At 41.8% G+C, this 25,777-nt stretch overlaps 1 protein-coding gene across 6 annotated transcripts; it reads left to right on the forward strand.

Annotated features, from left to right (window-relative positions):
* The first annotated feature begins 423 nt into the window (after positions 1 to 423).
* Positions 424 to 21,623, forward strand: DDX3X (DEAD-box helicase 3 X-linked). 6 transcript variants are annotated; one of them, XM_063126534.1, is made up of 19 exons: positions 424 to 797; positions 2,477 to 2,531; positions 3,264 to 3,314; positions 5,597 to 5,659; positions 9,131 to 9,262; positions 10,364 to 10,487; positions 11,746 to 11,910; positions 11,995 to 12,094; positions 13,398 to 13,533; positions 14,030 to 14,115; positions 14,759 to 14,857; positions 14,942 to 15,102; positions 15,345 to 15,489; positions 16,128 to 16,317; positions 16,534 to 16,715; positions 16,815 to 16,932; positions 18,028 to 18,184; positions 18,830 to 18,981; positions 19,137 to 21,623. In XM_063126534.1, exons 1-19 carry the CDS (start codon positions 753 to 755, stop codon positions 19,217 to 19,219), a joined length of 2,244 nt encoding a protein of 747 aa, XP_062982604.1. In that variant the 5' UTR covers positions 424 to 752; the 3' UTR covers positions 19,220 to 21,623. The 6 variants fall into 6 exon arrangements, with proteins under 6 accessions (XP_062982604.1, XP_062982605.1, XP_062982606.1 ...); XM_063126535.1 differs by having other exon boundaries at positions 16,128 to 16,272; XM_063126536.1 differs by lacking the exon at positions 5,597 to 5,659.
* Positions 21,624 to 25,777: the final 4,154 nt, after the last annotated feature.

Here is a 25,777-nt window from a genome sequence, read left to right on the forward strand (position 1 = left end):
ACACAGTCACTCATGCTGCTTCTCGCAATCCTTAGGACATGGGCCGCGGCTTAACCTCTTTAGCCCCCCATACAGGAATCCCCCCACGACTCCCTTTTCCCGACCCCAAGCTGCGCCACTTCAGTAGCCAAGAGCCGCACACAACTTAAGATGGCGGCGAGACCGAAGAGGGATGTTCACGTGACCTAGGGAGACCCTTTCTGTTGCAGCGCCAGACTACTTGGGCCATAAATCTCGCGAGATCTTGAAGTAAAGGGAGGGGGGTTTGACTCGCCCAAGTTTTTACGAAACGAAAACAGGAGGGAGGGGGACAAGCAGGTGGGGGAAATCTCGCGTGAATAGCGCTATAAACATTGTGTAAAGAAACCTCGCGATAGCATTTAGAGCCTCCCGAATCGGGAGGAGTCCGCAGCCTGCCTAGTTCTCGCGGTAGCCTTGGGATTTCTTCGCCCTCCCCCCACCTCTTTATGCGGAGCGGAGAGTTCTCCCCGCGATACCTTTTGCTGCAAGCAGAGGTGGGGGGAGGGGATCGAGAGGAGGAAGAAGGGGCGTGGTTTGCGCGCTGAAGTCAGCACGGCGGCTGCGAGGGGGCGGAGGAATATATAAGGGCCCAGGCCGAACTGGGGGGGTTTCAGTTAGAGAAGCGATTCCAAGACGAAGGAGAAGGAGCTGCAGCAGCTAAGACTAGTTCTACGTCTGGTGAATCCAAATTTCTCTACGCGGAGCGGGACCTCCCGAGACGATCTCTCGTTATGAGTCATGTGGCAGTGGAAAATGCCCTCGGTCTAGATCAGCAGGTAAAGGGGCTCCAAGCAAGCGAAGGTGGGGTGGGCCTCGAATAGCGCGATGCTCTCTTCTCCCCCTCCCTCCTCCCCCCCCAGGGGCCGATCGGTGTGGCTTCTGGGCCTCCTCGGGATCCTTGATGCGATTCTTAGCCTTCTGACACACTCTTTTATTCCTCTCTCCCCCCCCCCCCGTCCTCGCCCCGGTTTTTCTGGTGGCGCATTTAACTGTGACGCAGTTCCTTTTGTGGCGGCCTCCTCATCGCCTCGTTGGGCCCGAAATCGTTCCTGGGCGAAAGCGGGGGCGAAGGGGGCAAGAGAGGGGCCAGGTGGGGGGAGCCAGCGAGTGAAGGGCAGCTCGGGTGAAGCGACGCCGGGCCGTGTGAAGAAGAAGGCCTGGCCTGCTCCCGGGGCTTTGTGCGGCTGTGGCGGCTGCTACATCTGCCGGGCCCCCTGGTGGCGGCGGCTGAGAATAGCAGCGGGCGGGGGACAACGGCGGCCATTGTGCCTATGACGAAACGGGAGAGAGCGAGAAAGGGGGTGGCTGGCGGGGGAGGCGCGTGCGCGGTTCCCCTTGCGAGGGAGGGGGGAATGAGGAGGGGGAGCTGGAGCCGGAGCCACAGCGGCGCTGCCGCTGCTCTCGCCTTTCTTCACCCCCCTCCAACTCTCTCTGCTTCTCGCGCGCGCGCGCTTCCGGCTCCTTTGTCCTCGCGGCCCATGAGGCAGAAACAAGGGGGTGGTGGTGGGAGGCCGGGTGGTTTTTCCATCCTCTTCCTTCAAGTCCGTGAATTTGTCGCCTTACTTGGGGCGAGTGGCGCCGGATGTGTTCCGAGCGGCGTTACGCTAAAGCCGGCTCTTGAAGTAGGTCACGGAGCCGGCCGGGGAAGGGAAGAGTGAGGAGACACGTGACGCTGCCGGATTCGCGGTTGCCAGTGAAAGCGCAGGCCGCCGCACGCTGCAGTAGAGCTTGGCCTGCGTTGCTGCTGCGGCCATAAACATTTGGGGGGGGGGCGGAGGAGGCTGCTCAGCGTCCAGGCCTCGCCCGTCCAGCTGAGTGCGTGCGTGCGCGTTTTTCCTTTCTTTATTACATTTATATACCGCCCTATAGCCGAAGCTCTCTGGGCGGTTTACAAAAGTTTTAAAGAAGGTCCGTCTCTCTTTATGCCATTGGTGTCTCTGTGCTCTTCTCTGTATAAAATCGAGATGTACGTCTGCTGCCCATCAGTTTCTAAGAAAAAGTTGGTGTGCCTACTTCAGTCTTCAGCATTGCTTTTTGCAAGGAGTAGCTTTTTACAAGGAGCAAGCAATCTGGAGCCCTGTGGATGTTTTGGGCTGCAGATCCCATCAGCCCCAGCCAGCATGACCAATGGTCATGGATTGTGGGAGCTGTAGTCCAAATTATCTGCAGAGTAAAGGTGTCATGGAGTGCTGGAAGTAGTGTGTGTGTGTGTGGGGGGAGAAGAAATGTGAAAGCTAGGCTTTTTTTTAATCTGGATAATCAAGGCGATAGGTACCTGCTACAACAAGCGTAAATGACCTAAACAAAACTGATTTATTTGCTTTAGACCTACTGTTTTTACTTGCATGCAAATGTAATTAATGACCCAATATTTCTTTTAACTGTGACAGTTGTTATTTAAACGCTTTGTATGAATAGAAGTAGTGACTACTTTCTTGTGTTATTTTTTTTAAAGTTTGCTGGTCTAGACTTGAATTCCTCAGACTCTCAGAGTGGAGGAGGTACAGCAAGTAAGTATATAATTCAGAATGGAAATAGCTGGTTAAAACTAGTAGATAACATTCATTGTTAATGTGTTGGTCCAGCACATGAGTATAAAAAGCTTAGCATCTTTTGATGTTTGAGACAGCAAATAACATGGGATCATGTGAACACAATGTTAGTACTACTTAAAGTAGATGTATTGAAATCAGTTGGACTTAAGTTGGACTCATTGGATACAACTCACTTTTTTGTGAAACTTAGAACAATTAAATTTCATTCTTATTTAAGTATTATACAGAGATTCTCATCTAGCAAGAAATTTGTCTTTCAAAGAAATGTCTTGGTTATTAAAGAAATTGCTAATAAAACTGGGAACTTCTTTAATTGTAGGAATGGGGTGTGAGTTCCAAAGTTACACTGCTTTTACATATTTTTTTTCATGCATAATAGAATGAATAGGGTTCAGTGAGTACACTATACTTCAGCATTGTTTCTTGAAATGGAACATGTATGTGTTTTAGTGAGGCAGCAACACATTTGAGTGATAACATGATAGTCCTTTCTATGCTGGAGGGGTGCCCCATATTTTTATATGTCTTGAGGGCAAGTAGGTGCTACACTCACCTGGTTTCAGTCATGAATTGCTTAAGTCAAATATAAAGATTATGAACCCCTTAAAGTGCAATAATTTTTGTGGAATAGAATCTTGGTCTTATAGGTTTGTTGAAACTAATAAGCACTTCTTCTGTAACTTTCAGAAGGCCGGTACATTCCTCCTCACTTGCGGAATAGAGAAGCTTCAAAGCAGGGTATGTTTGTTGGTATATGAATAGAGATCTTGTACTAGGGCTTAGAAATATGTGCACTTATACTTGTAGAAGTATGGGAAGCTCTTAAAATGTGCAGGTAAGTTGCATGCTAACATTTGGGATATTTGTTGCAAAAATTAGACTCCCTCTTTCTACAATGTGGGAGGGGGAGAGAAGATTCAGGTTCAATATGGTATACCTAGGTAAGTAACAGTAGGTTGGTGATTGATGGGTAGTGTCTTTGGCTTGAGCAGCAAAGTTACTCAAATAACTGCAATGTTACAAAGGAAGACTGCTTGCAGTGGAGCAGCAGAAGTTAGCTGATTTCTCCTTTTGAATAGTCAACCACTCAGTCTAATATGGGAAGACATACCTGACAGTCGGAGATGGAATTAATCAAGAACTTGCCAGGGGAGTTCATTTTGAGAAAGAGTAAAATAAATAGCTGTTTTCTAGTAGTTAATAGTACCTTGGTCACCACCTAAACTTAGAGGGAAACGTCTTGAATGAAAGTTATGGTCAAGGGCAAATCCTTCTCCTCATTTTCTGTTCTCTCCACTGCCCTGATTGATGACCTGCTGGCAAGTTGCCTTACCCTGATACTCAAATGTGTTCTTGTTTATAGACTGACTTGGGCAGGTAGAACACTCTTTACTTGCATTACAGCTTCATGATTAAAAGCCAGGTATTAATCTACTAAGATATTTGACCTTTTAATGGTCTTATTTGAAGAGGGTAACTGTAAAGCGTTTGTGATGCAAACATGCAGCTGCCTTGTTTGCCTTGCAGCAGCTCATAGACATCTTTCTCCTGCTTTTCTGCCAGAGATACTTTAAGTGAAGATTATACAGATAGAACCTTATGCTTTCAAAGCATGTGGGCTTCACTGAGCTGTGGATCCTCTCCATAGTTTAGTGAATCAATTAGAAATGTGTTTAGGAGGGAGAAGGAATGTACAAATCTTGCTGTCATATAAGTTTTATGTTTAAATACCACTGTCATTGTTGAAAGTGTAGCAAACCCTAAACTACCATTGAACATACATGTTCAATCTGGAATTTACTGTCCAGTAGGAGAAGTTGACTGTATCCACTGTATTGCTCACCTTTAGTATAGCTGTTGATTAGTGGCAGGGAACTCCCCAGTTGTTTCCCTGGCTACTAAGTGTGCCAGTCACATTCACCTACATCCTAAGACTTTAATTCAAGCTTAAATCTTGAATTAAATATTTTTTAAAAAAAAACTTTTCAAATGCTTAATTTTTTTAAAAAATTGCCTTTTGGTTGTGGGCTAGTAGCAAGAGTCCTCAAATGTTGGTAGGTTTCTTTTAGTGACTCCTTTGGTTGCTTTAACCACCCCTTCCTCTGGCATGCATGTATGAAAAAAGAGTTCTTCCCCCTCATGAGAGTATTGTAACATCTCCCATTATCTGTGACCATTGGCCATGCCAATGGGAGTTGTCCCAAATATCTGGAGGGCACCATGTTTTGGAAAGCTGGCTTAAAGACTAGGTTTCAGCAAGCATAGGTGGCAAATGTACTCCTCTATGACAATTTTTATTTTTGCTTCTTTTTAAATTTTGTTTTAACTGTTTTATTCTGTTTTTATTTTCATTTTACCTTGTACACCGCTCCGAAATTTTTCAATGGGGAGCGGTATATAAATATTCTAAATAAATAATAAATAAATAAATAATATAATCTGAGTGGAGGCAGAGGAACAGCCTGTCTTGTGCCAGAAGCATACTGCAAGGTGAGAAGACAGATCCTTACACTGCCCTTCCCTGAGGGACATTTGCTCATCTGGGTCTTGGTGAAAGCACTTTGAAGCAGCCATAGAGATTCTTGCCAATTTGGAGTGTGGCTTATCACCAGGTCAGTGAAGTACACTACTCTTCCCTGAGGAAAAGGTTTAGCTTCAATGTAGGCTGGGACATGTTTGGAACTAGTGGGAATTTCTCAGTGGTTCTGAGGGTCCCAGCCTGCCCCCAGAAGCACTCCTGTCCCCCAAGTGCTTTGCCCAAGCGAGAGGGTTTGGCAGAGGGATTGGGTCTCACCCATCCTGGCCATAGGACAGTTTTTGTTTTTCTGTCTTCCCCAAATGTGGTTAGTCTCACTGGTGCGTTTGTAGAAATCTATATGGAGTAGTGATCTTCACACTGATGTGCTGCTTGAGTAAAAACTTTATTGGTTGAAGAAATTTCATAGTACTTACATGCTGAGATTTTGTTTAAGCAGTAGAACTGAATCATAATGCTGTGAGTTTTCATGGCTCTTTTGCAGCAGGCAATGCCTATAACTATGCAGCAAACTACTATTCCAATTCGATGCCACCACCAAGAAGCTGTAAGTTGGTGTCAGGATGGAGTGATCTTAAAGTTTGGCATTTGGGAGCATGCATTTAAGCATACTGCATAGCAGTACTTTGCAGTCAACTAACAGTGTGAGCTTTTCCTTCAAGCATATAGTCTTCTTTGCCTACAATTTAACTTTTAGAGGATTGATCTGAATACTGGCTTAGCGTGTTTAAGATAAAGTAGACATAAGAGAAACCACAACTTCAGTTCTACCTGGACACGCTTAAAAGTTTCACTCTTTGTGGCTCTAACAATTCTTCTGTGTTAGACCTGTTCAGTACTGGTAAGTGCCAGAAACCATTTTTTAGGAAGCCTGGTATTTAAATATCAGATTAGCTGGCCAACAAAGCACTTGAAACTAGTCCAAGCCTTATTAATCTTAGTTTCTTGACAAATTTGCCATGGCTCACATTTTGATATTTTTATAGCTATATGCTAAAGCCAAATAGCACAGAAACCTTGTTGGTAGTGTGAGGATGACAGATGCCACATTGCTTGGATTTAGCATTGTAAATTTTGGGTAACTTTTAAAAATGCAAAAAAAAATTTTTGTAGAGCAATGATGGTAGCACACATAGGTTTTTTTTATTCCAAAAATTCTCTCCTTCCATAAAGGTTTGTACAAACTTTCCCCAAGCATGTTCATACAACTGCTATAAAATCACATGTTAAATTAATGTGCGGAATTTTTCAAGACCAGATTATAATCATATTATTGGCTATAAGTATTTTAGCTGCTTACAGGTCAGAAATTGTGAAAGATCTAGGGGCCATGGAATTACTTCATTAAGAGTATCTAGTAGAACTAGTGACAGATTTTTAAAAACTACTGTTCTGTGGCACCTTAAAGACTAATGGATGCATTATGCTTCCATGGAGCAGAGTCAACTTGATTAGATGCTCAGATCTAATTTTCAGAAATGGTGTTGTGATGGAGAGAGAACCACTTTTAAATCCCAAACTGAAATATATGCAGTATTTCATTTATTGGTTCTAACTTTACTGATTTAAATAAATAATAATGCATTATGTATAAACTAGTACATACAGGCCTGGTTCAGACAACACGCTAAACCATGCAGCTTAACCACAAAATGGTTAAGGGAATTCCCTTAACCATTTTGTGGTTAAGCAGCATGGTTTAGCGTGTTGTCTGAACGAGGCCACTGTGGTATTGCTAGTTTCAGTGCTTTTAAAAAGATAAATGCCTTTGGTTTACTCAAACACGCAGTATTTGAGATGGAGCTGCTGCTCTAGAGCAGTGGTTCCCAATTAGCTAAGTACTGCGGACCCCTTGTTTTTCAAATGCCAAACCATGGACCCCTACTTTTGAAAAATTTGTTATCTCTATGGTAGTTACCTGTGCGAAGCAATTTTTTGGAGAAAATAAGGGGTAGCCCCTAATAAGCAAAGGATTTTAGGTGTACTAAAAAACAGACCATAAAATTTGTGATATTACCACGCAAAAATGACAGTGATTTAGTTAGGAATATAAAGATGAGTTTAATTTTACTAACGTCTAGTTTACAATTGAACAAATTATGACATGTCTAGCAGCTACTAAACCTAAATGTGATGGGAGAAATCATGCCTCTTTTTGTCCCGAACAATCCCTTCCACATCCAGTTCAATATTTCCTACTTTTAATCTCAAATCTGGATCAACATCGAGCCAATTTCTATGCTTGTTCTTCACATAACAAAATGTTGAAAATGTTTGTTCACAAAGATATGTGGAACAAAAGGGAACTAGATGTTTCAAAACGTTTTCACCTAACTTCTTATAATCAGGAAAAACCTTCACCCAGAATTGGTCCAGTCTATATTCTTTGAAAAATGATTTCAGTGAACCATCACATGTCACGTCAACAAGTGCATCTTGCTCTTCTGCAGATAGAGTTGTTAGTTGTACATCACCACATTCAAAAGGATTCCTTATTCATGAGTTTTCAGGATTAGGTGCAGGGAAGTAATCTCTGAAGCTAGTTGCTAAATCACGCAGGTGCTATCACACATGACGTCACCGTCGAAGCAAACGGAGCATGGGAGATTTTCTTTTATTACAATGCGGACCTTGCAGAGCTAATATGTGAACAGTGCCACGGACCCTCTGGGTGGGTTATGCGGACCCCCAATTGGGAACCACTGCTCTAGAGTATCAAACACACATTGATTTTTGCCTGTTGGAAAAATAGGCAGGAATATCACAGTAATCAAAAATATTTGCTCTTTGGGCATAGTTTCCAGATAGCATTATACAAAAACAGAAAAAAGTACCAAAAAGCTCTGTAATCCTATGAGGTGACTATCCAATAACTGTGTCTAACAACCTCCCTCCCCTCTTTCAAATAGTTTCCAACTCCCCTAAATCTAGCCTTACAGAATTGGATTTGAGTTGTATATGTCTACAGGGATTGGTATATGAAGGAGGCACCCAAGTTGATTGGTGCTTAGAGGAAATGTTCCTCCAAGCACCAGCTGGGCCGCTTTTTTCATGCAGAAAAGAAGCAGTGAGAGGGGGTAGATGGGTGGGTTGAAGGCTGATGCTGAAACGGGAAGAGGGTGTTCTCTTGATGTTATCCAACCCACTGGATCAGTCCTGGAGGCAGTTCCCCCAAACTTGCTTTTCTTTCATTTATGGGGGTGGGAAAAGGCTTGAGGGAATAGGAAAGAACTTGTTTCTTCAATGATAGTTCTATTTCGTTTTTCCAGCCCTTCATCTCTAGTCTTGTATATTGCATGTGATGGCCCATGGAAGCATATGCCCTCATATTAGTTAGCCTTTAAGATGTCAGAACGTTGTGTTGCCAGCAACAGCCTTACATGCCCACAGCCATGGAATTCTGTCATAAGTTTTGAACCCATTAAGCAAATCCACTCTTTCAAACATCCTACGACATTTATAGTGATAACTGTAAACTTCAGTTCTGTGTTCTGTAAGTTGCTTTTGCTAGGAAACTGGATTTGGAATCCAAACAATACACATAACTCTGCCTACTATAATTATGCCATTAATAGCTGTGTGCTTAATAAATACTATATTTTACCGAGTTTAGCTCAGGATCTTGAAGCCTGCTTCAAACTGTTTTGACTAGCTTTCTTTAGGACATGCTTCAGCTTACAGCATGGCAGCAGATATTGGTGCACAAAACTAATAACACATACAAACCATTGCATTTGCTTTCTTTGAAAACTTTTGACTTCACAAAATGCATAACTATCTGTAAACTTTGTTTGCAGCTTTTGTCAACACTAATGCAGCATCCTGTTCAAGTGAAAGCTTGCATTTCTGATCAAGAACTTGGGTCCAGGGCTGCCCTTCTTTTTCCTAAGGAAGATGCCCTTCATGTAAATTTCTGGCAGCAAAAGTCACGCTGGTGCTGTGAAGCTTGCAAAAACTATTTGCTAGCGCAAGTGACATTTTATCCTTTAATTGTTTAACCTTTTATTCTCTGCCAAAGATTCCCCCAGCTGGGACTCTCGTGGAGGTAATGGCTATATGAATGGATATGATCGTGACAGCCGGATGAATGGCTACGATCGTGATCGCGGTGTGTTTGGATCCAGAGGAGGATCTGGACGTGATGACAGAGGTGGGCGTGGGGACCTGTCACCTTTCATCCAACACAATTAGTGTCCGCTGCTGCTCATAGGAGTGATCAAAATGAAGACCTTTCTAGAGATCTTAGGTCAGAGTATAGTAGCATCAAGTTGATGGTACTTCTGGAATTCATTTATAGAACTGCTTTTTCCTAGAAGAGGCTACAGAATTGATGTTCATTCCTTTTAGTTAGCTATTTCAATGGGGATCATCTAAGCTTAGATACAGCAACAGCTACTGCAAGATAATCCCTTTGAATTCTGGAGCCGGAACTTTGTCCAAATCTTAGCTAAGGGATGGGCAGCTTATGGCCTCCAGATGTTTTTGCCTATAATGTACATCATCTCTTGTCAGCCATTGGCTATGCTGGTGAGGGCTGATGGAAGTTGCAAGTCAAAACATTTGGAGGGCCACAACTTGGCCTACAGCCATATGAGTGTCTTTAAAATAGTGTAGCTTCTTATTTCATAGTAATTATTCCAGTTACCACCAACTGCAGATTTTGCTTGTCAGCAAACACAAACATTTTCCAAGTTTTTTCACCACTTGCTATTTCATCATACTGGCTTCAGTGTACATGTGGGCATATTAATGGAAACATCCCATTTTCAGCCCATGTTGCAAATTTTGTCTCAAGTCAAATTGCAAATTGAAACTAGAGTGAAAAGGTTATATTTAAAATTGTTGAAACTGTTTGCTAGGGGTTGCCTAATGGTTGTACACTAGTGCTATGCCATATGCATGAAGATATGCAGAGTCATCCATTGGAAGTTACTAGACACTGCTCTTTTGGGTTAACTGCAGCTTGAGAAGATCAGCAGTTGCTGCATGTTGAATATCATTTACTACATGACCAATTTGTATCAGGTATTTAAAGTCTATGCCACGTTGTGATATTGGCAGTACAACACTGGATCCTGCTAGTGTCTTGCCTTGAATAAAATGTATGATAAAGTATTAGAGGTTTACTGTTGAAAAACTGGCTGCTACTTATTGAAGCACCTTCATGGTGATCCCTGTGATTCTTAGGTTGACTCTGACTTCACAGTAAGCCACTACACAAGCATTTAATCAATTGTTGCCTTATTTCTAGGATTTGATGCTGGATGGAATGCTGGCAGAGACAAGGATGCATACAGTAGCTTTGGTGCAAGAAGTGAACGTGGATCAGGAAAATCAAGCTTCTTTGTTGAACGTGGTAATGGCTCAAGAGGAAGGTAAAATCTTGGCTCCCTTCTCAGTTAAACACACACACACAAAAAGCAAAGCAACACTTCTTAAACTCTAATTTTACAGTCCATAGAAATTTAGCTAGCTATTTAACTCTGATCACTAATAGGGAGAAATTGAGGTTAGACACCTGATTTAGAGCATGAGATAAGAGTTCATACACTGCAAAAATGTTATATGTTAAAGCATCCTTTTGTTTTTTTTAAAAAATGTGTTAATAGTATTTGTTCTGAATTACTATTTTGTTTTAAAAAGTTGTTATGGTATGAAGTCTTCGGTTACTTGGAACAACTTGCTTGAGTATTAGCAATACGGGTTATATATGGACATGGATAAGTGATTATTAAACAACTATTAAGTTCCTGGGTAAAACTCTTGGAGGCTGTTTTTTAAAAAACATTTTTTAAACTCAGTAAAGTTCTTTTTAGCTAATTTTCAAAGGATGTTTTGTAACCGTTAGGCTTGCATTGCCTGCAACTCATCCATTTTTATGAAGAAAGTTCTAACTGCTCACTGTAGTTCCTAAAATTGGAATTCACATAGCAGAACTATGTGTGCCCTTTAACATTAACCTCTATTACCCCTTGAGAAAGGAAGCTCCAGTGGGAAGGCAGGGGTACTACAATCTATAGCAGCTCTGTAGTTTGGCAAGCACCTGAGTCTAGTAGTAGCTCTTCAGTAAGCAGATAAGCAGCAGTGCCTTCTCCAGGTGGAAAAATTACGATGTTGCTATTCCAGCCTTCTGCTTTCTCTGTTTTTAAAGGGCTACGGGCAAGGACTTTTTCTGAGTGAGTGTGTGAGAGTGAGACAGAGAGAGCACAAGAGAGCTGTGTTAGGCTAGGTTGGCAGAGAATAACTGGCCCAACGTCACCTTGTAAAATTAACGGCTGTTCTAATACTCTTAACCACAATGCTGAGAGCTGTGATGGAAATAAGTGATAGCCCAGTTCTCAAGATGGGCTTAAATGCAGCCTGTTTGTCTGGAGTGCCGCTTCACGTTTGACTGGTATTTTATCTACATACCTCAAGTGTACATAAGTAATTCTATTGAATTAGTTGGCATAATATAACCTCTACAAGGGGAAGTCAAAAAACTTGGGAAAATGGGTAGCTGTGGGAATGAGATAAAATCATGCCAAGGAATATTTTGAGACTGCCTAGAAAGCTTGCAACTTTAATAGTGTATTTCGCATATCACAGAAATTGTAATGAAGGCTGATCTCAAAATAACCTTGTGTGGTTTAGGTTTGATGAACGTGGTGGAAGAGGCAGTGACTTGGATGGTATTAGCAGTCGTGGTGATAGAAGTGCCTTTGGCAGATTTGATCGTGGTGGAAACAGCCGTTGGTCTGATAAAAGTGATGAAGATGACTGGTCCAAACCACTTGCACCAAGTGAACGTATGGAACAGTGAGTATCAACCATTTCAGCCTCTGACAATTTATAAATCAAGTATCCAGTGCTATGTGATCATGTTATCTGTTTCCATTATAGGGAGCTGTTTGCTGGTGGGAACACTGGCATTAATTTTGAAAAATATGATGACATTCCAGTTGAGGCGACAGGCAACAACTGTCCTCCACACATTGAAAGTGTAAGTATTTCCTCTGTTTAATACTGCATTTAGTTCATCACTTTTGCTACAATATTAAGAGTAATACTGTTCTATATTATGCATTCTTAAATTAGTATTGCTGAACTGGTGTTCCTTCAAAACACGAGTCAACTCTACCCTTTAAATGCCAGCATTCCTGAGTGAGAACTGTAACTGGAATTAGAAATACCAGATTTCTTTTAATTGTTATGGCAAAATATATTTTCGATTTACTCACCTTTAAGCAAAACTGAGATTAGCTTCTCTGGTTGAGGGTTATATTTTTGGATTTTTCAATCTCTTTACTCAAAATGTAGGCATATAAATGTATTGTATTTTGAATCATGCCAGAGAAGATCCATGTATATGAACATCTGTTTAACATTAAACTTTATTAACAGTAAAAAAAAAAGTACTAGTCCTGAGCACAACCTACATAGTAAAAATAGTTTCTTGATCCTAGAGTTGCAGTAAAGCCGGCTTAATCATATAAAATAGCCCATATCTGATCTGCCAGACAACTTATATTCAATGTCAATGTTGGTAAGTTCAGGAATTGAGAACAAGAGAATAGCTTATATAGGGCTCTGGCAAAAACTCATTTAGAATTAGTGAATCATTTTAACAGCTTTGGCTATTGCAGATCTGTATACAGGTACATGTTGCATCACTTAGGCTCAAAGCTGTAATTTTAATACTGAATCCAGCGTGGGAGTCTTCCCTGTAATGATGCCTTATTTATGGCATGCTCCTTCAAGCAGGTTTGCTAATTAGTCTCAACACTTTAGCTTGAACAGTGGAGACCGAGTTGAACAAAGCATATTCTGAGAAAATGTGTTCTATACCACCTATTCCATTTTAATAGTCTTGTTTTTACCAACTTGCCTGGCTGCCATAAGTAACAAGGAATTTCATCCAGGTGAAGAGAGCAGGCTACTGGAGGAATACTGGACTATTGTCCCTCGTTCCAGCATAGTGGGGTGAGAAGGGGAAGCATGGAGCGCTCTCCCTCCAGCAGTTTGCTGCATTCCCATGTTCGCCGTAGATGAGGGGAAGCTTCCACCTGCACATCAGCATAAGAGCCAATTGGGCTGTTGGAGGAGGCAAGAAAGTGCCAGCCCCCTGTACAACTTTTTACTGGTCTGCTGCTTGCTCCTAAGAGGGTTTGGCAAAGGAGGGATGCAGTGGTCTGTCCATTCTCTGCCAGGCCCTCTTAGAGTAAAAAACAACAACAAAAACAGACTAGCAATTTTTTCTGACTAATTTACAAGGCTGCTTTTTAATAACTTCAAATACTTTGCAGTTCAGCGATGTTGACATGGGGGAAATCATCATGGGGAACATCGAACTCACCCGCTACACTCGGCCTACTCCAGTGCAAAAATATGCCATCCCTATCATCAAAGACAAGAGAGACTTGATGGCTTGTGCCCAGACAGGTATACTGATAGGTGTTGGTGCAGTTGTTATACTGCTTGAACTTGTGGACTTGCTTTATAGCTGCACGTTTTCCTTGAAAGAACATTGATCTAAATCTCAAGCTAGTGATCATGAAAGAGCTGCTGTATAATTCATGTAATCGATTATTTAGAATGTTTTTCTTTGACGTACTACTGACCTATGTAGCTGGTGAGGGGCAAAGTCAGTATGGACTGAAAATGCTGTTCTCTGAAAGTGTGAGTGCATATATTGTGCAAATGAGGGATACGCCATTCCGCTACTGGCAGTGACTAGCAGGACCTGGACACCACTAACTTGACAAGGCGTGTTATGTATTAGGAATAAAAATACTTTGTGCTTGCTCCAAACTAATTTGAACTTGGGACAGCTATCGCATCCCTCTTCGGAAGATGCGTGTAACACTAGGGTTTGTTTTAAAGAAATAAGAGTGCATTTTGTACTGCTCTCAAGGATAAAACGTGTCTTTCCTTTTAGGTTCTGGGAAAACTGCTGCATTTCTTCTACCCATATTGAGTCAGATATATACAGATGGCCCGGGTGATGCCCTGAGAGCTATGAAGGCAAGTTTATATCTAAAATATATAGACCACTTCTGTGGTTTACCCCACCAATAAGTACTTCACCTGTATACTTGTTTGCATTGCCAGTTCAAACTGTTGGTCGTGTGTGTAGTACAGAAGTGAGGAAACTGGGAATAAACCACTATTGTTTGAGAACATAGGTATAAACATATGCATAAACTCTTTTATCGTGCCATCAAATAGGTTTCCATGGGAAAACAGTTCAAGCACAGAAATAGCTACAGTCTAGTTTCAGTTGTAGGCAGATTTCCTTTTCAGTATGGAAAAGCGTCCGCTATATGTCCGTCCCCCCCCAATGCCCAGGATAAGACGAGGGGTCACATGATCAGTATCTCTGACCTAGTTTCAGTGGGCAACGTTCTTGACATAACTGCTTTGCTAGGATGGCCATGATGTTAGTAGCTACAGAGAATGGCACAGCATGTGGTTCTACTGCTTAAGTGAAGAGGTGTGACCCTGAGCAGTGCAGGATTGGAGACCACCCAAAACCATATCTAAACCTCTTCGAGCTCTTTTTTGGGAAGAGCAGGATAGAAAAGTGTTTTGTGTGGAAGGTTTATGTTGAGTAATTTCTCCAATAGCAATTTATTTTCCAGCTGGTAATAGGTATTTATTGTTGCAGGAAAATGGAAGGTATGGACGCCGTAAGCAATACCCAATCTCGTTAGTTTTGGCTCCCACAAGAGAATTGGCAGTGCAGATTTATGAAGAAGCCAGAAAGGTAATTATTATCTGTTTTTGGAAACTTACTAGCAGAATACTAAAAGCACCTCAGATGTTAACATTCTTAATTTTGTTCCCATAGTTTGCATACCGTTCCAAAGTTCGTCCTTGTGTTGTATATGGTGGTGCTGACATTGGTCAGCAGATACGTGACTTGGAGCGTGGCTGCCACTTGCTTGTTGCAACTCCAGGTCGTCTTGTAGATATGATGGAGAGAGGAAAGATTGGACTGGACTTTTGCAAGTAAGTGAAATGGCTCATAGAATCATAGGATAGTAGGGTTGAAAGGGGCCTATTAGGCCAACGAGTCCAACCCCTGCTCAATGCAGGAATCCACCTTGAAGCATATGCATGATGAATCTTACAATATGAATAGCCTTTGGTGTTCAATATATGCATGATGAATCTTGCAATATTAATAGTCTATGGTCTTGATTGCAGCTTATTAGTATGAAGTCTTGATGTAATCTCTTAATACCTTCCAGATACTTGGTATTGGATGAAGCTGATCGTATGCTTGACATGGGGTTTGAACCTCAAATTCGCCGTATTGTTGAGCAAGACACAATGCCACCCAAGGGTGTCCGTCAGACTATGATGTTCAGTGCTACTTTTCCAAAGGAAATCCAGGTATTCAGTCTTACAAAGTTTTGCAGTGTTGTTCATCTTCCAGTGAAACACTCAACACACTAGAGGTGGTGATGTTCAAAGAGGAAGTAACTGTATGTGGTCAAGATGTAGGTAGCTAATCAAAACTTCCAGAACTGAAGTAAGAGTTCTGCTTGAACAGTTTCTTTCTACCCTGAAGAACTCCAGTTCAAAATGTGGCGAGAAACTTTTCCCTAGTTAGTGTACTTGTGGAAGTTTGTAGAAATAGGTAATTTTATTGGGTAGATTCATTATTTGGGTGTCTTTTATACTGGGCTGGTTCACACCATCAAACAGCCCACCCTGGCTTAAATAAACCAGGCTGGGCAGCCATTTTTAATATTCACCACCCATGGTGTGCCATTTGAACTTGGGGACTGTGGGCTATGCAAGGGTTAAACAACCCCTCATAACCCATGGTCTATTGGGTTATGTGAGGCTTGTTTAACCTTTGCATAACACAGGGTCCTTAGGTTTACATGGCATAATAAGCTGGGAGTTGAATATGTAAATCCTGGCAAGCAGACACAGCAGCCCATTGTGGATTAAAAATATATATATGGTAGGCTGTTTGATTATGCAGACCAGGTCACTGAATCAAGTGTTCATTGTTTTTTTAGATGCTTGCTCGTGACTTCTTGGAAGAATATATTTTTCTGGCTGTTGGCAGAGTTGGCTCTACATCTGAGAACATCACACAGAAAGTAGTGTGGGTGGAAGAGTTAGACAAACGGTCATTTCTGCTTGACCTCCTAAATGCCACAGGTAAAGACTGTTTGGGAGAATTCCAACACAACTCTAATGGCTCAGGTAATGAGAATCTATGTTAGGTGGAGGAAAAGCTTCAGACTTTTCCTCCCTGTTTTCTCCTATATATTTTTATTTAAATCTGCATGCAGTTAGCTTGACTAGTAAAGTTGTTGTTGTTTTTTATTATTGCAACCATAAATACTAGTTTGTACCACTTGGTGGTGCTATATTGACAGATGTAGCATTCTTTACTAATGAGATTCTTTGCTTACATAGGCAAGGATTCCTTGACTCTGGTGTTTGTGGAGACTAAAAAGGGGGCTGATTCTCTGGAGGATTTCCTGTACCATGAAGGATATGCTTGCACAAGTATCCATGGTGATCGCTCTCAGCGAGACAGAGAAGAAGCACTGCACCAGTTTCGCTCAGGCAGAAGTCCCATCTTGGTTGCCACTGCAGTGAGTGCAGATTTCTTTGTGAAAATGCATGTGTTCGGCTCTTTATGTTGCTATAGTTTGAACTTCTGGAACTGATGATTAAACTTACTCTTCTTTTAGGTAGCAGCAAGAGGATTGGATATTTCAAATGTAAAACATGTCATAAACTTTGATTTGCCAAGTGACATAGAAGAATACGTACATCGCATTGGCCGTACCGGCCGTGTAGGAAATCTTGGTAAGACTTCTAATCAAAACTTTAATGGTATTTTCACAGTAGTCAAACTCTAGGGTGTGCAGCATACAATGTACATTTTAGTGCCAGTATCTCCACCAGCTTCATCGAGGCTGGGGAAAAAACTGCAGCAAATTGGTAATGAAGGCTGACTAGGGGTGCAATCCTATCCAGATAGCTGCCAGCCTCCATAATTGATGACTGCAGACTATCCTATGCAGGGTGGCCGGAACACAGTGGGAATCTTCTCCGTGTTCCTGCTGCCCTGTATTTCTGCCTAGATGGGCAACTTTGGGGAGAGAAGGGAAGGGGCCTGGAGACCTGATAGGAAGCTGCATACAACATCTTCCGTGGTCTCCTCCTACCTCCCCTTTTCCCCTACATGCTCCTTTTCCAAGCGGGGAGAACTACACTGGATGGGTCAAGGAGTGTGGTTTCTGGGAACTGAGGTCAGAGCCAGGTCTCTGTTAACACCAAACGATCCTACGGCCCTCTAGACAGTGTCTAGGGGCCATAGGCTAGAACCATTCTACACAGAAATTGTCAGGTTGACATGACAGTATAGGAAAGCCAAATGGAAGATCTCTCTGGAAATGCAAAACAAGAGAACTTGAAGGTAGTGAATAGAAGGAAAGAACTCTGCAAATTTGGAGGCTATATGAGTTTTGGTTGCTTTAGTGTCCCAGAAACCTTTTGAAGCGTTCGGCCTGAAAAGTGGAGTGTGTCATAAGCTTTCATACTACAGCATGAATTTGGTGGCATATGTGTGAATTCACATACCTTAGATTTTGACATACTATAAGAATTGCACCTTCAAAAGGGGGCATTTTATTCCTCCCTTCGTCCAACGCATGCCACAGGGAAAGTCTTCTGGCATTGCTTTACAGGGTCTTAAGCTCCTTAAACTTGGAGTAAATTACATGTTTCAATTCAAAATGAGTTGAACGTTGTTCATAGGTCAACTGCAGTTGTATAAAAGTGGTTGCTTTTAGAGAGCAGCATATAAACAGTCAAAATCTTTATTTTAAGGCATTTTGAACATAGTTTCCTCATCTGAAAATTGCTATTCACTTAATATGCTCTGCCTATCTTCCTTAGGTCTTGCTACATCATTCTTCAATGAGAGGAACATAAATATCACAAAAGACTTGTTAGATCTACTTGTTGAAGCTAAACAGGAAGTACCATCTTGGCTAGAAAACTTGGCATATGAGCAGCATCACAAGGGTGGAAGCAGTCGTGGGCGGTCTAAAGGGTAACTTGAATTAACAAGAGTTTACTACAAAAGTAGCTTGCTTCCATTATAGCAGTATAATATTTTTCTTCTGTATTGTTCTCACTGCCATATTAGTGGCAGACAAGTTTCTACTCTTCCTGCATTGTAAAGGATGAGAAGGGTAGTTGTTAGCCCAAATTTCCTTTGTTTTGATTAAATGGAATATGGGAGGAGGTGCTCCTGAGGGGGTCACTGGCCAGGAACGCACTGCACTCTTGGCAGCCCTGGGGAAATGATAGTAAACTCTGCCTGAATCTCCCAGTACCAGTTTAAAATCAAATTATCGCTGGTCAAGTACATACCATGTAACAGCTCACACAACAGTAAAATGGCAGGCGTAAAGTACTCTTAAATACAAATGATGAAAACTTTGATAATCTCAAGAGGTTTCCTTTTTATTAAACAATTTGTAGGTATCTCAGATAGTTATTTAAAAATCCATTATAACATTTGTTTCAGTTCTAGGACTTTTAAGCGTGGCTTAAATTGAGCAATTGACATAAATAAAAATATTACTGAAAGCAGCAAATAGAATAAAACACATCTTACAAGGACATGCCCCTAAGCATATTTGAAGAAGCATAGCTTTTAGCCCCTGCTTATATTACTGTTCTTTCTTTCTAGCCGTTTCAGTGGAGGATTCGGTGCCAGAGATTATCGAACAAGTAGCAGTACTGGGAGCAGTAGCTTTGGCAGTAGCCGCCCAAGCAGTGGACGGAGTGGTGGTGGTGGTGGAGGCGGTGGTGGCGGCCATGGAGGCAGCAGAGGATTTGGAGGTGAATCTTTTATATGATGTTTTTGCTGGTGGGTGGGAGGGAGATGAGAGGAAGGTAATAGTGAAACAAGTGGCTTCTCTTAAACATTTTTAAAAAAAACTTCATCAAGGTAAATTCACTTGGTCATAAACTGTTCCTGCCTTTTGTCTTAATAGGTGGAGGCTATGGCGGCTTCTATAACAGTGATGGATATGGAGGAAACTATAACTCTCAGGGAGTAGATTGGTGGGGCAACTGATCTGCTTGCTGCAGATTCTTACCAAACAAGCTAATATGGAAACCACATGTAACTTAGCCAGACTATACCTTGTGTAGCTTCAAGAACTCGCAGTACATTACCAGCTGTGATTCTCCACTGAATTTTTTTTAAGGGAGCTCAAGGTCACAAGAAGAAGGACAGGAACAGAAGCCCTACTCCGAAGGTTTAAAGACTCCATTGTAGTCAGGATTAAGTCCCCCCACCCACCCCCACTCCCAGACTGTATTTATAATTTTGTGACTGAGGATCATTTGTTAATGTACTGTGCCTTTAACTTTAGACAACTTTTTATTTTGATGTCCTGTTGGCTCAGTAATGCCCAAGATTATCAATTGTCTTGACAAAATTACTCAACTTGGGCTTTAAAAAAAAATCAAACCTTGGCACGCAGGTGTGATACAACTTACAGGAATCATTGATTCATCCACTTTATACTACAAAAAAAAAACTTGTGCAGTGGCCTGCATTAGGGCTTTGATACTCAGATTTGAAAAATAAAACATCTTGAAGCATATCAATGGAATTAGTTTCTAATGTGGCAAAACTGTACAAAGTTAAAGTTGATTTGCTCACTCTATCCTGGATAGGTACTTAGAACCTGATAGTCTTTAATAAGCCATTCCAGTCATGATGAGGTGATGTATGGATGCATACATACATGCACTGTTTTAAAAGTTAATGCAAGTAAACACAGCAATTCCAGTGTTTAGGCAGATAATTAATGTGAGCTAGCCAAATGGAGGCGGAACATTACAGGGAATGTTTAAAGGTCTGAACTTGAAATAGTTGTTAGGAGAATTCATCTACTTAGACTTTTCAAAAATTGCCTGCCATATAAAATTGAAATGGTAGAATGGCTGACCACAACAGTGATGGGTCCACTTTTTAAGGACCTAACTGATTTTTTTGGTCTTAACGCATGCTAGTGTTGATGTTTTTTGGTCAAGGGGGAATGAACAGGAAGAATTATGCAGCAGGCTTTATTTTAATGCAGATTCACATTACTCTGTTCAAGCTGCGTTGAAGTGTTAACTGGCTTACTGTAGACTTGTAAAATGGCTCCAGAAGAGTAACAAATTCTGAGAACACAAAGGTTGGAATGTACATAACTGCACAAGGTTTCAATTCTGCTATCAAGTGCAGTTTTAGTCAGTTTTAGTTGCATAGGTTTCCATTGTATTTAGTCTGTTATGCTGAATCTGGCCAAAGATAAGTATTTCCAACAGTAAAATGCCTCTGCCACTTAGTTTCTCTGAGCTAACGTCTGTGGCCAGAGCTATTACCAACTCTTAGTCTAAGTGGCATAGGACAACAGCAAAATCTCCTAAAGTGCAATAGATCTTTTCAAGTGTATTGTGCCTTGTTCTAAACTTTTAAGTAGGTGCACTTGACAGTATTTGAGGTCATTTGTTATGGTGCTATTTCAATTAGTCTAGATTTAGGCCCTTGTACATTTTGCCCATAACTTTTTACAAAATACTTCTTTTATTGCACATTCAGAGAATTTTATATGTCTTGTGTGCGTGTCCTTAACTTCCAATCTTATTTTGTCTCTTGGGAGACTGAACGCAGCTTGTCTAAGGAGAAGGAACTAGATTCTAAAACTGGGACCATGGGAATAATGGTTGGGAAGAAAACTTTGCACACGACAGATTTCTAGATACTTTTTGCTGCTAGTTTTGTGTAATATTTATTGAACATTTTTGACAAATATTTATTTTTGTAAGCCTAAAAGTGATTCTTTGAAAGTTTAAAGAAACTTGACCAAAAGACAGTACAAAAACACTGGCACTTGAATGTTGAATGTCACCGTATGCGTGAAATTATATATTTCGGGGTAGTGTGAGCTTTTAATGTTTAAGTCATATTAAACTCTTAAGTCAAATTAAGCAGACCCGGCATTGGCAGTGTAGCCATAACTTTCTGATAGTAAAACAAAAATTGGCAACTTTAAAATTAAACATGCCAAGGTTTTGATACACTTGTCTTAAGATATTAATGAAACACTTCAAAACACTGATGTGAAGTGTCCAGATTCTCAGATGTTTGTTGCGTGAGTTTTTGTTTAGTTGTGTGGTTTTTTTTCCAGTGAATGTCTGGCACATTGCAATCCTCAAACATGTGGTTCTTTGTTGTATTGGCATAATCAGTGACTTGTACATTCAGCAACAGCATTTTAGCAAGTTTTACAGCCAGCAATATTTTTCAGTTCAGATAAGGATTCAATCATATGCAACGAATGGATTTAAACTTGCTGAGTGTAAAAGATTTGAACGTCGGGTCACTGTAGGTTTAGTAATTGCTTATTGTATTAGTTTAGATGCTAGCACTGCATGTGCTGTGCATTACTCTCAATTTTAATAAAATAAAATGTTGAAATGCACACTTCGTAGTGTGTTTTTGTGTACATTATTTGGGTAAATAAAGGCAGTTTGGTGTCAAAGGAAAGCAAGCTTCATCAAATACCTGTCTACACATGGGTATGTGCTTGCTCAATGTAATACGAAACTTTGAGGTGGTGGGGCAGAAGATACCAACATCCTAATCATCATTTAAAAATACAAGGTAACTCTTAAGCTTGGCAAAAGGCTTGTATATGATGGTGCATACTTGTGAAGCATGGTTGGCAGAATCTACAGCTAGAAAAATCCTTTAAGTACTGTCAGGTTTATTGAATAGGAAGCTGTTTGTTTTAGCCTATTAATGCCATTGCTAACATGCAATCATGGTATAGAGGTATTTCAGCTGCTTGGATGTCTGCTTTTCTGTGTTTCACTAACTTTCACTATGCAGTGTGTTTTTGCTGCTGTTGAAAGTAAAGCCATATTTAAAGCAGTAGGGGGTGAACATTGGTTTGGGTTAGCCTGGGATAGACAAGTAGCAAGTCTTGAAAGGGCTAAGCACCAAACCTGCATACGTTGCTTCATAGTGCATCATCATGCCTGTAGTTGCTTTTGGGGGATGATCATTGCATTTGCACCAGTGTGCTGCATGGTTGGAATATTAGTGGTGGCTTGTGGATCTCGCTGTATAGCAACAGCTGCTGCACTCTTGTCCCAAATGCAGCTAGTACAACCATTATCCTGCTGGGGATCTCCATACCCAGAGACTAAAGGCCCCTGAGGTCGGGTGTGGTGGTTGGAGCTCTGCCAAATAATAAGAGTGCCCATACAACCACAATAGTTACAACTGCGTATCCCTGAACCGCCTGCTATCCCCTCATGTTGTCAACAACTTGGAACTTTTAGTGGATTAGTTCTCCACATGGAAGGCAAGACATGATCTAGTCCTTGGTCATTTTGGGATTGCATTTGGTGGGATCTTGGTGTCCAGCATGCAGCCCTGCTTGTTGGACCCTTGAAGATAGCTAGCAGAACTTCCATTTGTTGCCCCTGCTTGCAGTCCTTGGGTGAACTGGCTGCAAGGCTGTCTATTTGGTGGTGGGTCACAAATGAACCATGAAGCTTTCTTGAGGGATGTCTGCCAATTGATGTGCCTGTGGGGTGGGGGCTACCCTTCAAGTCCAGGTGCCTGCTGTGGCAATACAGCCCCCATCTTTCCACTCCATAGGCCACCTAGAAGATTGTGAGATCTCCATCAGGCCTATGGTACAACTAAAAGGAAGGGGAGGGGGCCATTGCTCAGTGGCAGAACATATTGTCTGTACGAAGAACTTCCCCAGGTATGGTCCCTGGTAGCTACCAGAGGTAAGAGTAGGAAACACCTCTAGATAGATGCTGCCAGATAGTGTAGCCAATACTGAGGTAGATGGACCTACTCTGTATAATGCAGCTCATATGTTCAAAGGTGAAAATTGACTCCCTAAAGAAAGAGATAGCATGTGTGGGGAGGATAATAAAGGGGAAGAAGTGTGCTTGTTACCCATAATTTCACTGTAAAGCTTTTTGGTAAAAAAAGAAGAGGTGGAGGCAGCTTCATAACCACAACTCCCCACTTGGCACTCTGGGACTATATATATGAGTGAAAGCTTAGCCCACCAATGTTCTGGGTCAAATAAATACTCCTTTTCTTTAGTCTTCAGCCAGGATTACAAACCAAAACCGGGCCTAAAGCTGGGCAGGAGAGGGACTGGCTTCAGGGAGCAAGTGGAGGATGTTTTTGGGCTAGCTCCTGGCCAAGTCTCTTCAAAGAACCTGCTTTGTAGTGGAGGGAGAGTAGAGCACCATTGTTTGGACTGTTGCTTAGCAAACTAGAATTTATGGGGAAGCTTCTGTGCTCTTGTGTTGCCCCAACTGGTGGTTTGCTGAGCAAAGGATAATGCCAGTAGTGTTGGTTCCTCCCGCCCCTTATAACAACACCTATAATGTCTACAAAATAGCAGCAGAGTGGAGGGGCCTTCCTTCAGTTTGGGTGAGATTCTAGGCTACTTTGTTGAGGGCTGGGGGTTGGTTCTTGCAAGGGTGCAGAAGAAGATTGTGGAGCTCTGCAGCACTCTTTTAAGTTAGGTTAAGCAGGAAGGAAAGGCAACAAATAGTTGAGGAACACGGCACAGGCACTTTCCTGGGATAAAGTTCATGGTATTGCTGCATGAGATGAAGGCAATGGTGGTAGATCAGAGACCCTCCCTGCTTTTTATGAGTCTTTATAGGAAAAAGTGGGGGGTGGAGAACATTGCAGAGGAGCTGAATGAATTATTTGCATCGGTGTTCACTGCAGAGGATACAGGACAGATGCCTGTGCCTGAACTGATGTTTTCAGGAAGGGAATCTGAGGAACTGAGGCAAACAGTGGTGACAAAAGACAAAGTTTTCAACCTTATTGACAAATTGAAAGCAAATAAATCACCAGGCCCAGATGGTATCCATCCTAGAGTTCTCAAATAACTCAAATATGAAATTGTGGACCTCTTCACAAAAATATGCAACATGTCCCTTAGCTCAGCCTCTGTACCAGAGGGCTGGAAGATGGCCAATGTAACACCAATTTTCAAAAAGGGATCCAGGGCAGATCCAGGAAATTACGGGCTGGTTAGCTTGACATCTGTTCCAGGTAAATTGGTTGAAAGCATTGTGCGGCCGTTGTAAAGAAGGCAAAACTCCCATGTTAGGCATTATAAGAAAAGGTCCCCACACCTAAAAAAAAGGATATTATAGAGCTGGAAAAAGTGTAGAGAAGCAACTAAAATGATTAAGGGGCTGGAGCATCTCCCCTATGAGGGAAGATTACATCAACTGGGATTGTTTAGCTTGGAAAAAAGGCTAAGGGAAGACATGATAGAGGCGTACAAAATTATGCATGGTATGGAGAATGTGGATAGGGAGACACTTTTCTCCCTCTTTCAAAATACTAGAACCCAGGGTCATCCCATGAAGCTATTTGGTGGGAGATCCAGGACAAATAAAAGGAAGTACTTCACACAGCGCATAGTTAAATTATGGAACTCCACTACCACAGGATGTATTGATGGCCACCAATTTGGATGGGTGTTTAAATGGGGGTTGGATAAATTCCTGGAGGCGAAGGCTATCAACGGCTACTAGCCCTGATGGTTGTGTGCTATCTCCAGTATTTGAAGCAGTAAGCCTGCACCAGGTGTTGGGGAATATGGGTGGGAGGGTGCTGTTGCACCATGTCCTGCTTGTTCATCCCTGGTCGATGGCTGGTTGGCCACTGTGAACAGAGTGCTGGACTAGATGGACCCTTGGTCTGATCCAGCATAGCAGATCTTATGTTCTTAACATGGGGATACTAGTACCAGGAGTCCAAATTGATAATATAGCAACACTAACAGCCCAAAAGAAATATTTTAAGAAATAACTTGATAAATTACATAACCTGCTAGGACTCCTAATCTTTGTGCAGCTGCTTATTGGGGTTTCTGAGGTTGGAGGTTGTTTAGTACCACACCCTTGTTTCAGAGTAAGTTTGCAGCAGCTCACTTCCTGCTTCCATGTGAGATTCTGCTTTCCTAGCCACTCGGGGTATGTTGTCTGTACACCTGTAATGCAGTCTGTCTTAAAGCCTCTTATGTGCCTAGTTTCTGTCTAAAAGGATAGCCTTCAGGGTAACGCCGTATAATCTCTGCTGCCCATGCAAGAGCAGAAAATCAGATGTTTTGGCCTACAACTCCCATCAGCCTTATCTAGCATGGCCAATGGTCAAGTGTTGTGGGAGTTGCAGTCACAAACATCTAGAAGCGACCAGGTTGCTTATACCTGGAGTAGACTGTTTGGAATTGCATCAAAGGCCTAGCACCTGTACTGCAACCCTGTACTACTATAGCAAGTAACATTATTGATCATATACTTTTAGGGGCTTTCAAATCCTGAACTGAAACTATAGCCTTTCTTTTAATGGCTCAGGGGTAGAGTCACATGGTGTAGGAATTGGGCTTGTACAGCAACAGCCCATTCACATAGCTGGCACTTCACATACCTGGTGTCCCATTCCCAAGGTGACAACTCATATGTCATGGAGAATGAGAGTCTTTAGAAAGTTGAACGTCACAAGGAGGAGGAGGAAATGAGCTCCTAAAAGGGATCGATTCCTTGAAGAATAAACAGTTATCCTCTTATG

This window comes from Elgaria multicarinata, chromosome 5 (genome assembly GCF_023053635.1).
Source record: "Elgaria multicarinata webbii isolate HBS135686 ecotype San Diego chromosome 5, rElgMul1.1.pri, whole genome shotgun sequence".
Taxonomy (NCBI): Eukaryota; Metazoa; Chordata; class Lepidosauria; order Squamata; family Anguidae; genus Elgaria; species Elgaria multicarinata.